This window comes from Macaca fascicularis, chromosome 3, assembly GCF_037993035.2.
Source record: "Macaca fascicularis isolate 582-1 chromosome 3, T2T-MFA8v1.1".
In the NCBI taxonomy this organism is placed as follows: domain Eukaryota; kingdom Metazoa; phylum Chordata; class Mammalia; order Primates; family Cercopithecidae; genus Macaca; species Macaca fascicularis.
Window position 1 is genome coordinate 100,244,962 of NC_088377.1, and position 13,668 is coordinate 100,258,629.

Here is a 13,668-nt window from a genome sequence, read left to right on the forward strand (position 1 = left end):
GGTTGAATTCTGAAAACCCCCGGGCTCTAGGACCACACTGGATGATCCGCCGCTTGGCAGCCGCCCGGCTCAACCGGGCTGTAAATTCCATCGTTGCAGCGTCATTGGCTTGAGAGCTTCCTGAAGGACAGCATCAACAGCCAATGGAAAGCCGCTATTCCCAGGCGGCCACGTCAGAAGAGCCAATCAGGCCCTCATTTGGGCTTAACTCTTTAAAGGTGGGTTCGCGCCCCCTGAGAAAGTAGTTGGTAGTAAATGTGCCACGTCTTCTAAGAAGGGGGGAGTCCTAAACTTGCCTGAAGCCGTGGTCCCTAAGCCTTGAACTACGTTCTTAAATCTATGAAGTTGAGGGCCCTTTCGCTGTTTTTGTAGGGACTTCTTCCCTGCTTCAGCAACATGAGACTTTTCTTGTGCAACGCAGTCTTGATGCTGTTCGTCACTTCTTTGATTGGGGCTCTGATCCCTGAACCAGAAGTGAAAATTGAAGTTCTCCAGAAGCCATTCATCTGCCATCGCAAGACCAAAGGAGGGGATTTGATGTTGGTCCACTATGAAGGCTACTTAGAAAAGGACGGCTCCTTATTTCACTCCACGTAAGTAATTATGCCCCGCAGGTAAAATAATAATTAAGAATTCACTCACTTATGCCAGCTCTCCAGCAAGAAAGGTGGCTTGTACCTGGTTTTACCTCTTTTACAAAACCGAAATATCTTATTTCCTTCTTTGGGAAAGGAAATTGTTTAAAGCCAGTTTTATGTAGCGAGCGAGGCCTTTGAAGGTCTTACTGGAAACGTGTGGTCTGGAAAAGGCTGTCAGTTTTTTTTATGATAAAAATTAGAACTAGAATCTTTGAAATATTGCAGAAATATATCTGGGTGTATAATTGGGCAATAAGTAGAAAAAGCCCTAAAGAATGCTCATATCTCAAACTCCATTTCTTAGAGAAAATGACTTGATTCCATTTTTAATGTGGTGTAGGTGATGTTCACCTAAAACTTCACAGCGACTTCAAAAGCAAACTACACAATCACTTATTTGCCTGTTGAAGGATATACTAATGCCGTTTCACTGACCTACTTAACTTTTGTTCTGATGGATGATATTTTGGTCAAGGCACAGGACCATGATTTCAGTCAATTGCTTCTTTCTAGAGAGTCCCACTTCATTCATGAGGTGGGTGTGGTTTTGGAAGTTTAGGTGAAGGATTTTCAGGTGGTTACACTATCATTTCTGTTCTATAAATGAAGAAATTGGAACATGGAAATGGTTTACAGCCTAATGATTTTCAATTAGGCATCGGTTCCATTCATTCCATTATGAAAGTATTTAGTGAGCATTTCCTTGATGTTAAGCCATGTTCTGGGTGCTAGGGAGATTCAGAAATTTTGGCTTCTAATCATCTTCATCTATTCATTAATCTGTCCATCTATCAAACTCTTATTGAATGGTCACAAGTCTGGTCCTGGAGACGCAAAGATGGCTAGAAGCAGGTTCTTGTCCTCTAACAGTATACCATCTACAGGTGGGAGGAAGACAAGTAAATAATGCAAGTGATACAGGGTACAGAATATTCAAAGTGCCAGCAAAGCGTAACGGCACCTGGAAGTAGTTATGCTCCATGGGGGTGGGGAAAGGGAAAAAATTCCCAGAGACCGTAATTGAAGTGAGCCTTGGGAGATGAGTGGAGGTTTCCAGGGGGAAAGTGGGGAAGGAAGGATGTTGTACGTAGAGGGAATAACATGAATTAAAACAGTGAATCTTCATAGCCCATCCTCGGCCTAGTTTTCTAATAAACTGCCTTTACTGGGCATTCAGATCTGGTCTGTCTTGAGGGTTGGGGAAATGAATGGGGCTCTTCTCTGAACTGTTAGCCCTGGGAAAAAGTTCCAGAAACATGGCTTGCCTTAGAATTCTCAACGGCCCTTTATTCTTGTCAACTAGGTGAATGCCACAGCCAACATTAAATGATGTGATTTGCATTTTGAATATTCAGTTACATTGTTATTTTTAGTCTGATCTCTTTTAGACTCAGCCTGACTTCTTTCAGATCTCTGAACCAAAAACCTGGGCTGACTTTGGTGGTAGCCATGGAATATTATTTAGTAGTTTGCTACTAAGTTCTAATACCTGATGAGGGGACTGTTATCATGCAGCCTCCATGTAAATGGTCAGAAGCTGCTAACTGTAAACATCATGAAGAAATACCATCAAATGGGCCGGGCGCAGTGGCTCACGCCTGTAATCCCAGCACTTTGGGAGGCCAAGGTGGGCGGATCGTGAGGTCAGGAGTTCAAGACCATCCTGGCCAACATGGTGAAACCCCTTCTCTACCAAAAATACAAAAATTAGCTGGATGTGGTGGCACACACATGTAGTCCCAGCTACTCAGGAGGCTGAGGCAGGAGAATCACTTGAACCTGGGAGGTGGAGGCTGCAGTGAGCCGAGAATGCACCACTGCACTCCAGCCTGAGCAACAGAGCGAGACTCTGCTCTGAAGAAAAAGAAATACCATCAAATGATCAGTTTGTAAGCACGTTTGCCATCTCTAGAACCATAACCTATGGGGTAAATTGCTTAGCCCTAACAAGAACTGTGCTAAAATTGTAGTCAGTAATGAGTAGTAGAATGCCTGCTTTTTTCATTTCTAGCCTTCCCTAATTTTCTACAGTTGGCATTTTGTTCTTTGATCATTGGGCAAAATTACAGGAAAAAATGGCGTTACCGAGATTTAGTAATCATGAAGCCTAGTACAGTGACTTCTTTTTCTTACCTACAAGATATCCTTGAATAGAATATTTTCCTTATTGCGCTGAAAGGGAGCTAAGTAGGGATCAGGCATTACTCAGCCCTCAAGCACCCCTGTATTTAGTTCGGCAGGTTGGTTTTCCTAGGCTAGACTCTCTTCAGCTTATGATCCAGGACATCCTATTTCCCTCCTCCCCAGTTGATGTGGTTCGACTGTGTCCCCACCCAATTCTCATCTTAAATTGTAGCTCTCGTAATCCCCACATGTTGTGGGAGGGACCTGATGGGAAGTAACTGAATCATGAGGGCAGGTTTTTCCCATTCTGTCCTCCTTGTGATAGTAAGTCTCACGAGATCTGATGGTTTTATAAAAGGCAGTTCCTCTGCAAACTCATTCTTGCCTGCTACCATATAAGACATGCCTTTGCTCCTCCTTTGCCTTCCGCCATGATTGTGAGACCTCCCCAGCCATGTGGAACTGCAAGTCCATTAAACCTCCTTTACTTTATAAATTACCCAGTCTTGAATATTTTTTCATAGCAGTAGGAAAATGGACTAATACACCAGTCCTTGAGGGGCTACTCTTCCAGACTTTCCTATATAGCCCCACTATAGACCCCTGAGGAGGAAACCGGGCTAGGGTCTGAGTGGGGATTTAGGGATGAAAAGCAGCCTTTTCTGCTCATCAGAGCCATCAGCAGGCCGCAGCTAAGGAAAGTTTGTAGCAGTATGTAAGACACTGTGCTTCTCACTCTCCATATTTGTGTGCATATGGACCCACATATGTTGGCAGTAAATTCTCCTTAGCCTTTCAATCTCCTTCCCAAACTCAGCCACTTTTCCATTATTTTCTCCCTGTTCTACAACCTAGTGGCCTTCCTGGGACAACATAACTTTGTGGTTAAGACCTTGAACTTCGGAGTTAGGTTTAAAGACTGGAACACTTAACCTGTGTTTCCTTATCTGTACAATGGGGTAGTAATGGTTCTTACATTATAAGCTTATTGTAAGGGTTCAGAGGCAAAACATAAAATAAAATTTAGAATAATTCCTGGTATACGACAAATGTTCAAATGGTTGTTAATTGTTTTTATTTCCTCTGTCTTTCTTAAGCCCAGTCAAGTATGTGAAATTTGCATCAAGAAAGATGCGCAGTGAATTGAATTCCTATAAACTTGACTTGGAGGTGTGTGTATGTGTGCAAATACAGAATAGCTGTATTTATTAAATTTTAAACTAATAAACTTAACCACTTACTGGTGGGAAAATGCACTAAAGAAATATTTTTAGAATTAGTAAGGAGTTGTAATGTGTTTTCTTTCTATCATAGTCACAAACATAACAATGGTCAACCCATTTGGTTTACCCTGGGCATCCTGGAGGCTCTCAAAGGTTGGGACCAGGGCTTGAAAGGAATGTGTGTAGGAGAGAAGAGAAAGCTCATCATTCCTCCTGCTCTGGGCTATGGAAAAGAAGGAAAAGGTAATAGTATTTCTGTATTTCTTACTATAGCACTAGAGTTGGTCTCTGGATTAGGAGACATAAGTTAGAGTCACTACAACTTTTTTTTTTTCCCCTAGAAGTTAATAGGGGCATGTATTCCTTTAGCAACTGTATTATGTCTTGATTATCAATTGAAATGGCCAGTTTGTTTAATGTCTAAATGGGCAACTATACTAACAATAAAAAAAGAATATTGAGCTCTATTAATACTGTTCACCAATATGGTAGGTTTTAATTGTGATAAAATATACATAAAATTTTTCATTTGAACCATTTTTAAGTACACAGTTCAGTGGCATTAAATATATTCACATTATCGTGGAACCATCACCATTATCCATCTTCAGAACGTTCTCATCTTCCCAAACTGAAACTCACCAATTTACTGTAACAATGCAGAAAGAAAGATCCCTTAACATAAGTGTTTGGATGAGTTGAACCTGTGAAATAGGTTATTTTTATTATATAGATTATTAAAGTATTGAATACATTTTAGATGTGGGTTGTATATGGGTTGTACTTCACAAATATTAAGTCTCTCACAGCAAACTGGGAGTTCTTTTAATTGCCATTTTAAAATTTATTTATAAAGCTTTTAATAATGTATTTTTTTAAAAATCATAGAGCGACATGAAATGAATTTAATTCTCCCTGTGTCACAAAGCAGAAGCAAGCTGGCTAACTGGTCCGGATAGCTTTTGTGCTAGTTTTTCAGGGCAGACATATATACTGGTATTCAAGTGAGAACCCCTGCAACTTTCCAAAGAGCTGCTTTGTGATATATATCAAGAGGCCTGGGCCAGGCATGGTGGCTCACGCCTGTAATCCCAACACTTTGGGAGGCCAAGGAGGATGGATCACTTGAGGTCAGGAGTTCAAGACCAACCTGGCCAACATGGTGAAACCCTGTCTCTAGTAAAAATACAAAATTAGCTGAACATGGTGGCGTGCGCCTATAATCCCAGTTACTTAGGAGCCTGAGGCAGAAGAATTGCTTGAACATAGGAGACAGAGGTTGCAATGAGCCAAGAACATGCCACTGTACTCCAGCCTGGGGGATAGAGTGAGACTCTGTCTCAAAAAAAAAAAAAAAAAAAGAGGTCTGAAGATGTCTATATGCATTTATTCTATAATTCCTTCAAACCTAAGGGAATAATTAGATATCAGGAAAAAATTTGTGAACAGGGATATCCATCATTGCATTGTTTCTAAGCAAAAAATTGGAACCGTCCTAAGTGGTATATTGATAAGAATTTAGCTAAATAAAATATGGCCCAGTTATTTAAAATGCCATTTCCAAAGAGTTTAAAAATTATATCTGAAATGTGTGAGATACAGTGTTATATATAAAAGTAGAAAATAAAGCTATAGTATATATAATGTGATAGTAAATATAGGAAAAAGTACATATACATAGTTAATCACAAGGAAATAAGAATGTTAAGAATGGACTGTGATACTGGGAATCATATTTATTTCTGGTTTTATCATCCAAGTACATGCTCTACAAGGAGCATGTATTACTTACGTAATGAAGAAAAAAAAGTTTAAGTAGTCATCAGAACCAGACAACCACTCTGATACAGTATAAATACAGACTTCATAGCATCCTGAAGTCTAAGGTTAACCACTGACAAAGTGAGGAGTCAGGATTCCCAGCCCATTTCCTGAGAAGGAAAATAGATGCCATATGGGAAGCATTATGTATTCTAAAATATACAAATCTATATAAATCTTGTTCATAGGATAAGATTTACTAACCAATTTCAATTCTTCTTTTAGTTATAATCCTCTTTAGAGAAGAAAACCAAGTATGTAGAAAATTTTTTCTGATACTGAGAATTTTTTTCATTTTATCTTTATTATCTCACCTTTACTATTTATATACAGTAGTCCCCCTTTACCTGTGGTTTCACTTTCTACAGTTTTAGTTACCTGTGGTCAACTGCAGTCTGAAAATATTAAGGTATTTTGAGAATGAGAGACAGATCACATTCACATAACTTTTCTTGTGATATGTTGTTGTAATTGTTCTATTTTATTATTTTTAATCTGTTACTGTGACTATTTTATAAATTAAACTTTATCACAGATATGCATGTATAGGAAAAAGCATTGTATATATAGGGTTTGGTACTATCCACGGTTTCAGGCATCCAATGCGGTTCTTGGGACATACCCAAGGGGGGACTACTGTATGTTGTTTTCGTCCATTACTCTTTCTCATACTATATTTAACTCAAGTTTACTTCACAATAGGTAGAGATCTAAATTTGAGTCATTTCCTTCAAACTGAATGCCATGAAACTAATTTTTCTAATCTGTATTTAACACTAATTTTGTAGTCTTTTAGTACATGCTTGCATGCCTCTTTTGGAAAGATACCAGTTTTATCAGCAACCTAGCGCGTGTCGCATCTCTGTCTAGATCTGAAATGGTAAGCTTCAGGACACTTTATAAGTCTTCTCTTTGGAATTTATGAATGCCCTTTCATGGAAATATGTGGGATGGGGGGAGGACGACTAAGAAATATTTAACATGTTTACTCAGACCTGTATGTTAAATATAGTTATAAGGAAACAAGTTTGAGGAAAACAATTGTCCATACTCCACAGATGGGTGTTCGTTTGTTTTAGGTTCCTGGGATTTTAACAAAGCTCTTTTCACTTTTAAAGATTTTTAGTCTCCCTTCTCAGAAATTCATTTTAATTTCTCCCATCCCATGAAATGTCTTCAACATATATATAATGTTCTATGTCTGAGGTAGTGTTTCCTAACTTTCTGAAATTGTTAAACCTTCCTGCATTATTTTTAAAGCCTGTGAGAAAATTATACCTCAGTAACATGTATTGAGAGTTTACTATTTGTCAAGCTTAATGCTAAGTATTTTGCATGGATTTTTCTCCCTTTATCCTCCCAACAGACTCTTGAGGTAGGAAATTTATTATCTGCATTTTATAGATGAAGAAATTGAGGCTTAGAGATGGGCAAATGTAAACTTCAGTCTCAGACAGTGTGACACCAGAGCTCACTCAATTATATAGGTAGAAATGCCTTCCAGTGGTAGAAATGGCAATACTATATGTATTTCTAGGTCAGGACTTTCTGACCAAAAAGTTAGTTTATTACTTATAATATACTTAACTCCGAATTATCTAAAACCCTTTAAGTCCTTCTTCACATACAATATATATTAATTATATTAGAAATTTAATACCCAAGCCATTAGATACATCTCTGTGTGTGTATATATATATGCATTGTGTGTGTATTTACATTTTAATTGCTAAGCCAAAGATAGAATGCTTTTGCTTTGCTAGTTTATATTATTTCTTCTTTTACTCTATTCTATTTGAGTAAAATATAATATACATAATTTTCATCATATATGACAATCTTAGGAAGGCTCTTTAATTCAGTTAAAAAAAATACTTTGTTCATTACCATAAATTTTCTATTATTAAAACTTTTGGCTCTTTTAAAACTTTCTGCCTTCTCTCCTCATGTCAGGTAAAATTCCCCCAGAAAGTACACTGATATTTAATATTGATCTCCTGGAGATTCGAAATGGACCAAGATCCCATGAATCATTCCAAGAAATGGATCTTAATGATGACTGGAAACTCTCTAAAGATGAGGTGACCTTCCCTTCTTCCTACTCCTCTTTCTGCTCTTCTTTGGTTGTTTTGTTTTGTTTCTGTAACTCACTTTTTAAATATGTGTATATTTAAAATTTACTTTTATTTAGATAACATTTATTTATAAGTTTTCTTAAAATACTGATGCTTTGAAAGTGGACTTTTTCATAATAAATCATTGTTTTGGAGAGAAATATATTAAGACTTAAAAAGCACCGTTCAATCGTTTGCTTTTTTTTCTTCCCAGTGCTTAGGGTTCACTGTATCTTATCCTTACCCTTCGGTCTTTGAAAAAACCATTTTGCCAAGACTGTTTCCATCTGGAGTTACTGTATAAGAAGCTAGCTGTCCTGAGAAATATCTCATGTGGACAGTTTCTGTTAAAACTGTAGACTGGCTGTTAAATACATCTTGTAGTGTTTTCCTAGCAATTAACAGCAAGCAACTTACCTGCTCAGTTTTGTTCAGGTTGCCCCAGATAAAGGAGACCCCAGCCTGGGTTTTACACAGCAGGGCTCCAGCCCCATCAAAGTCTGAGCCTTTGGGTAAAGAGAAAGGAAAAAGAGGCTTCTCCTTATAATTCGGCCATTGTTACACATACCTGTCTTAGTCTGGCTGCTGTAGGGAAAGAAGTGGAGGGAGATATTTATCCCTGTTTTTTATCTACTCATATTCCATTCTGTCCTGACTGGTCAGATATCAAGTCCCTTTCTATGCTTTGATCAAATTCATTCTAATGGCCAGGAAATGATTAAGTCTTGAATAAGCCAAATTGTTACGAACCAGGGGTTCATGATCCACAGCCACTAAATTTATAACACCTCATAGTGTTACCAGTCATATGACTTTTTCTTCCATCCAAGATAAATTTTAATTCCCTTTCATTAAATAATTTTGAATATATAACAAGTCAGATGGTTCAAAACAAAAAGATATTTATGTATTTCCTGAGATGGAGTCTTGCTCTGTTGCCCAGGCTAGAGTGCAGTGGCCAAATCTCAGCTCACTGCAACCTCCGCCTCCCAGGTTCAAGCAATTCTCCTGCCTCAGCCTCCCAAGTAGCTGCACCACCATGCCCAGCTAATTTTTGTATTTTTAGTAGAGATGGGGGTTTCACCGTGTTGGCTAGGCTGGTCTCGAACTCCTGACCTCGTGATCCCCCCACCTTGGCCTTCCAAAGTGCTGGGATTACAGATGTGAACCACCGTGCCCAGCAGAAAGACATTTATTTAAAAGTCTTGGCTGGGCGAGGTGGCTCACACTTGTAATCCTAGCACTTTGGAAGGCTGAGGCAGGAAGATTGCTTGAGGCCAAGACTTCAAGACCAACCTGGCCAACATAGGAAGACTTTGTTTCTATTATTTACATTTTTTTTTTAGACAGTCTCGCTGTGTTACCAGGCTGGATTGCAGTGGTGTGATCTCAGCTCACTGCAACCTCCACCTCCCAGGTTCAAGCGATTCTTCTGCCTCAGCCTCCCAGGTAGCTGGGAATACAGGTGCATGCCACCACAACCAGCTAATTGTTGTATTTTTAGTAGAGATGGGGTTTCACCATGTTGGCCACAATGGTTTCGAGCTCCTGACCTTGTGATCTGCCTGCCTCGGCCTCCCAAAGTGCTGGGATTACAGGCGTGAGCTAGCGCACCCGGCCTATTATTTACATATTTTTAAAAGTCTTTCTCCTACCCACATCCTCTTCTATTCTATTGTTCCCACATCCAGTTTTATTAATTACTTTTTTCTTTCTTTCTGTTTTTTTTTTTTTTTTTTTTTTTGGTAGAGATGAAGTGTTGCTATGTACAGGCATGTACCACTGCATCCGGCTCAGTTTTATTAGTTTCTAATATATCCTTCCAATGTTTCTTTCTGCAAATCCAAATATACTCTTATTTCCCCCTTTCTTATACAAAAGGTAGCAAACTATACATACTGTTTTGTCATTTTGCTTTATTCACACAATATATCCTAGAAATACATTCTACATTAATCCATAGAGTTTCATCTCTCCCCCACCCCTTTTTTAAAAAACTGCATTAAATCACTTTAACTTAAAAATAAATATATACTATATGTGTACTTCTTGAAAGCTGGGGGAGAGAGGATTTGAAATTGCTGGTCTAAACAGAAGGAAGAGAGGCGATGTGATTAAAACTGAAAATGTAGGCTGATTTGCATTGTGGTGAATCTTGTGGGAAATTGAAAACAATATTTATATTTTTAAATATCTGAATGAAATGAAAATGGATACCGGGCATGGTGGCTCACACCTGTAATCCCAGAACTTTGGGAGGCCGAGGCAAGCAGATCTTCTGAGGTCAGGAGTTCGAGACCAGCCTGGCCAACATGGTGAAACCCTGTCTCTACTAAAAATACAAAAATTAGCCAGGCATGGTGGCAGGTGCCTGTAATCCCAGCTACTAGGGAGGCTGAGGCAGGTGAATCGCTTGAACCTGGGAGTTGGAGGTTGCAGTGGGCCGAGATCGCGCCACTGTACTCCAGCCTGCGTGACAGAGCGAGACTCCACTTCAAAAAAAAAGAAAAAAAAAATGAAAATGGAAAATTGTAGTCTAGGCACTTATCAGGCCTGACTTTCTGAGATTGGAAGGTTGTGATTAGACTTAATCAGTGTGGCATGATCATAACCAAACCCAGAAGACCCACTACTTGCAGACATTTATTCAAGTCAAAGATGCCACTATTTAGTTTTAAGAGAAGTGTCCATGGGGTGTAGTGGCTCATGCTTCTAATCCCAGCACTTTGGGAGGCTGAGGCAGGTCAATTGCTTCAGCCCAGGAGTTCAAGACCAGCCTAGGCAACATGGTGAAACCCCATCTCTACAAAAAATATAAAAGTTAACCAGATGTGGTAGCGCATGCCTATAGTCCCAGATACCTGTGAGGCTGAGGTAGGAGGATTGCTTGAGCCTGGGAGGCAGAGGTTGCAGTGAGCCAAGATGGTGCCACTGGGATTACAGATGCATGCAACCACACCTGGCTAACCATTTTTGTGTGTTTTTAGTGAAGATGGGGTTTCATTATGTTGGCCAGGCTGATCTCCAACTCCTGACCTCAAGTGATCTTCCCACTTGGGCCTCCCAAAGTGCTGGGATAACAGGCGTGAGCCACCACACCTGGCCCTGCCTTTGAGCAGTATTTTGTGTCTCCACTGTAGCAGTTTAGCAACAGTTTTTTTAAGGGAAAAAGTTTCTTATAATTTTTTAACTATCATTAGAACTATGTCATAAAATGGCTGTTTAGAAGTTATTATATTTAGTTAACTATTATAATAAGTTATTATATTTAGTTCAGTTAACTAAATATAATAACAGTCCATGTCTGTGATATTGACTGGCTTAATGTGGGTATCTTATGAATCCAAGTTATTAATGGGATCTGTTATTTTGTAGGTTAAAGCATATTTAAAGAAGGAGTTTGAAAAACATGGTGCGGTGGTGAATGAAAGTCATCATGATGCTTTGGTGGAGGATATTTTTGATAAAGAAGATGAAGACAAAGATGGATTTATATCTGCCAGAGAATTTACATATAAACACGATGAGTTATAGAGATACATCTACCCATTTAATATAGCACTCATCTTTCAAGAGAGGGCAGTCATCTTTAAAGAACATTTTATTTTTAAACAACGTTCTTTCTTGCTTTGCTTTTTATTTTTATATATTTTTTCTGACCCCTATTTAAAGAACCCCTTAGGGTTTCTAAGTACCTATTTCTTTCTGGTAAGTTATTGGGAAGAAAAAGCTAATTTGTCTTTGAATAGAAGACTTCTGGACAATTTTTCACTTTCACAGATATGAAGCTTTGTTTTACTTTCTTACTTGTAAATTTAAAATGTTGCAACTGGGAACATACCACGACATGAGACCAGGTTATAGCACAAATTAGCACCCTATATTTCTGCTTCCCTCTATTTTCTCCAAGTTAGAGGTCAACATTTGAAAAGCCTTTTGCAATAGCCCAAGGCTTGCTATTTTCATGTTATAATGAAATAGTTTATCTGTAACTGGTTCTGAGTCTCTGCTTGAGGACCAGAGGAAAATGGTGGTTGGACTTGACTTGTTAATGGCTACTGCTTTACTAAGGAGATGTGCAATGCTGAAGTTAGAAACAAGGTTAATAGCCAGGCGCAATGGCTCACGCCTGTAATCCCAACACTTTGGGAGGCTGAGGCGGGTGGATCACCCAAGGTCGGGATTTCGAGAACAGCCTGACCAACATGGAGAAACCCCGTCTCTACTGAAAATACAAAATTAGCCAGGCATGGTGATGCGTGCCTGTAATCCCAGCTACTCAGGAAGGCTGAGGCAGCAGAATGACGTGAACCTGGAGGCGGAGGTTGCGGTGAGACGAGATCATGCCATTGCACTCCAGCCTGGACACTCTGTCTCAAAAAAAAAAAAAAGAAAACATGGTTAATAACATATAAATATGTATGCATTGAGACATGCTACCTAGGACTTAAGCTGATGAAGCTTGGCTCCTAGTAATTGGTGTCCTATTATGATAAATAGGACAAATCATTTATGTGTTAGTTTCTTTGTAATAAAATTTATCAATATGTTATAGATGAGGTAGAAAGTTATATTTATATTCAATGTTTACTTCTTAAGGCTAGCGGAATATCCTTCCTGGTTCTTTAATGGTATATTTAAGTCTATAGTATATTATACTACAATAACATTGTATCGTAAGATAAAGTAGTAAACCAGTCTACATTTTCCCATTTCTGTCTTATCAAAAACTGAAGTGGGCTGGGGGTGGTGGCTCCCAGCACTTTGGGAGGCCAAGGAGGGTGGATCTCTTGAGGTCAGGAGTTTAAGACCAGCCTGGCCAACATGGTGAAACCCCGTCTCTAGTAAAAATACAAAAATTAGTCACACCTGTAGTCCCAGCTACTTGGGAGGCTGAGACAAGAGATTTGCTTGAACCCGGGAGGTGGAGGTTGCGGTGAGCCAAGATTGTGCCACTGTACTCCAGCCCGGGTGACAGAGCAAGACTCCATCTCAAAAAAAAAAAAAAAAGAAAAATTAAGCAGACCTACAGCAGCTACTATTGAATAAATACCTATCCTGGACTTAAAAAAATAAAAAAAATAATAATAATTCTATTTTAAATTGGCTTTTATCTTTAATTTTTTTTTAAGTCATCAAATCTTCATTTTCTAAGAATAGCCCTTTATAGTGTACAAAATGATATTAAGTGCATTATTATCTTTGATTTTCATGGCTCTGAGTCATAAAATAAGCTGGTGGATCTCACTATACCTAATTTATAGATGAGGAAATTGTCATTCAAAAAGATTGATTGTTATGCCCAGGGTTAGCACTAACCTGTGGTAATCAGTATTCAGTCCCCAAGTTCAGTGTCTTCTACTGCCCTCTACTAATGAAAAAGTGAAATTTTTCCTTGTGCCTAATTCTCTCTTTAGTTTGCTGTTCCGTTGTTTATCTTTGAGTCTTCATTCTCTGAAGATGGCTTTCTGCCTGTTTCTGGTACATTAGAATTCTCACTATATCGAAATGGCTCCAGATTCATAGCATAATCTTGCAGTTAGCTCTGAATTGCCTCAAAAACCCTGAACAACACGAAGTTCCAGATGTGTTTTACTTCTTTCATTCCTATTTACCCCCATTTGTTGTTTAAAAAGAATTATGAACGATTATTACATCATATGTAGACCACTTTCACTGATTATATATTGATGTTTTCCTCAGTAAAACATAAAGTTCTTAACAAGACTATACTGTAACACTTTTCTC

At 38.7% G+C, this 13,668-nt stretch overlaps 1 protein-coding gene across 3 annotated transcripts; it reads left to right on the forward strand.

Moving 5' to 3' along the window:
• Positions 1–214: 214 nt before the first annotated feature.
• On the forward strand, positions 215–12,779 carry FKBP14 (FKBP prolyl isomerase 14). 3 transcript variants are annotated; one of them, XR_012432565.1, is made up of 5 exons: positions 215–593; positions 4,077–4,228; positions 6,032–6,060; positions 7,760–7,887; positions 11,296–12,779. XR_012432565.1 is itself a non-coding variant. In XM_005549894.5 (4 exons), the coding sequence occupies exons 1-4, from the start codon at positions 397–399 to the stop codon at positions 11,452–11,454; spliced, it is 636 nt and encodes a 211-aa protein (XP_005549951.1). In that variant the 5' UTR covers positions 215–396; the 3' UTR covers positions 11,455–12,779. The 3 variants fall into 3 exon arrangements, 1 of the variants encoding a protein (XP_005549951.1); XR_012432566.1 differs by lacking the exon at positions 6,032–6,060 and adding an exon at positions 6,595–6,686; XM_005549894.5 differs by lacking the exon at positions 6,032–6,060.
• The last annotated feature ends 889 nt before the right edge of the window (positions 12,780–13,668 follow it).

Excerpts from the sequence above, each read along its gene's own strand:
- FKBP14 (XM_005549894.5), top strand. The coding sequence starts at position 397 with ATGAGACTTTTCTTGTGCAACGCAGTCTTGATGCTGTTCGTCACTTCT. Across the intron at positions 4,229-7,759 it reads CTATGGAAAAGAAGGAAAAG|GTAAAATTCCCCCAGAAAGT; the intron begins GTAATAGTATTT and ends TCCTCATGTCAG. Across the intron at positions 7,888-11,295 it reads GGAAACTCTCTAAAGATGAG|GTTAAAGCATATTTAAAGAA; the intron begins GTGACCTTCCCT and ends GTTATTTTGTAG.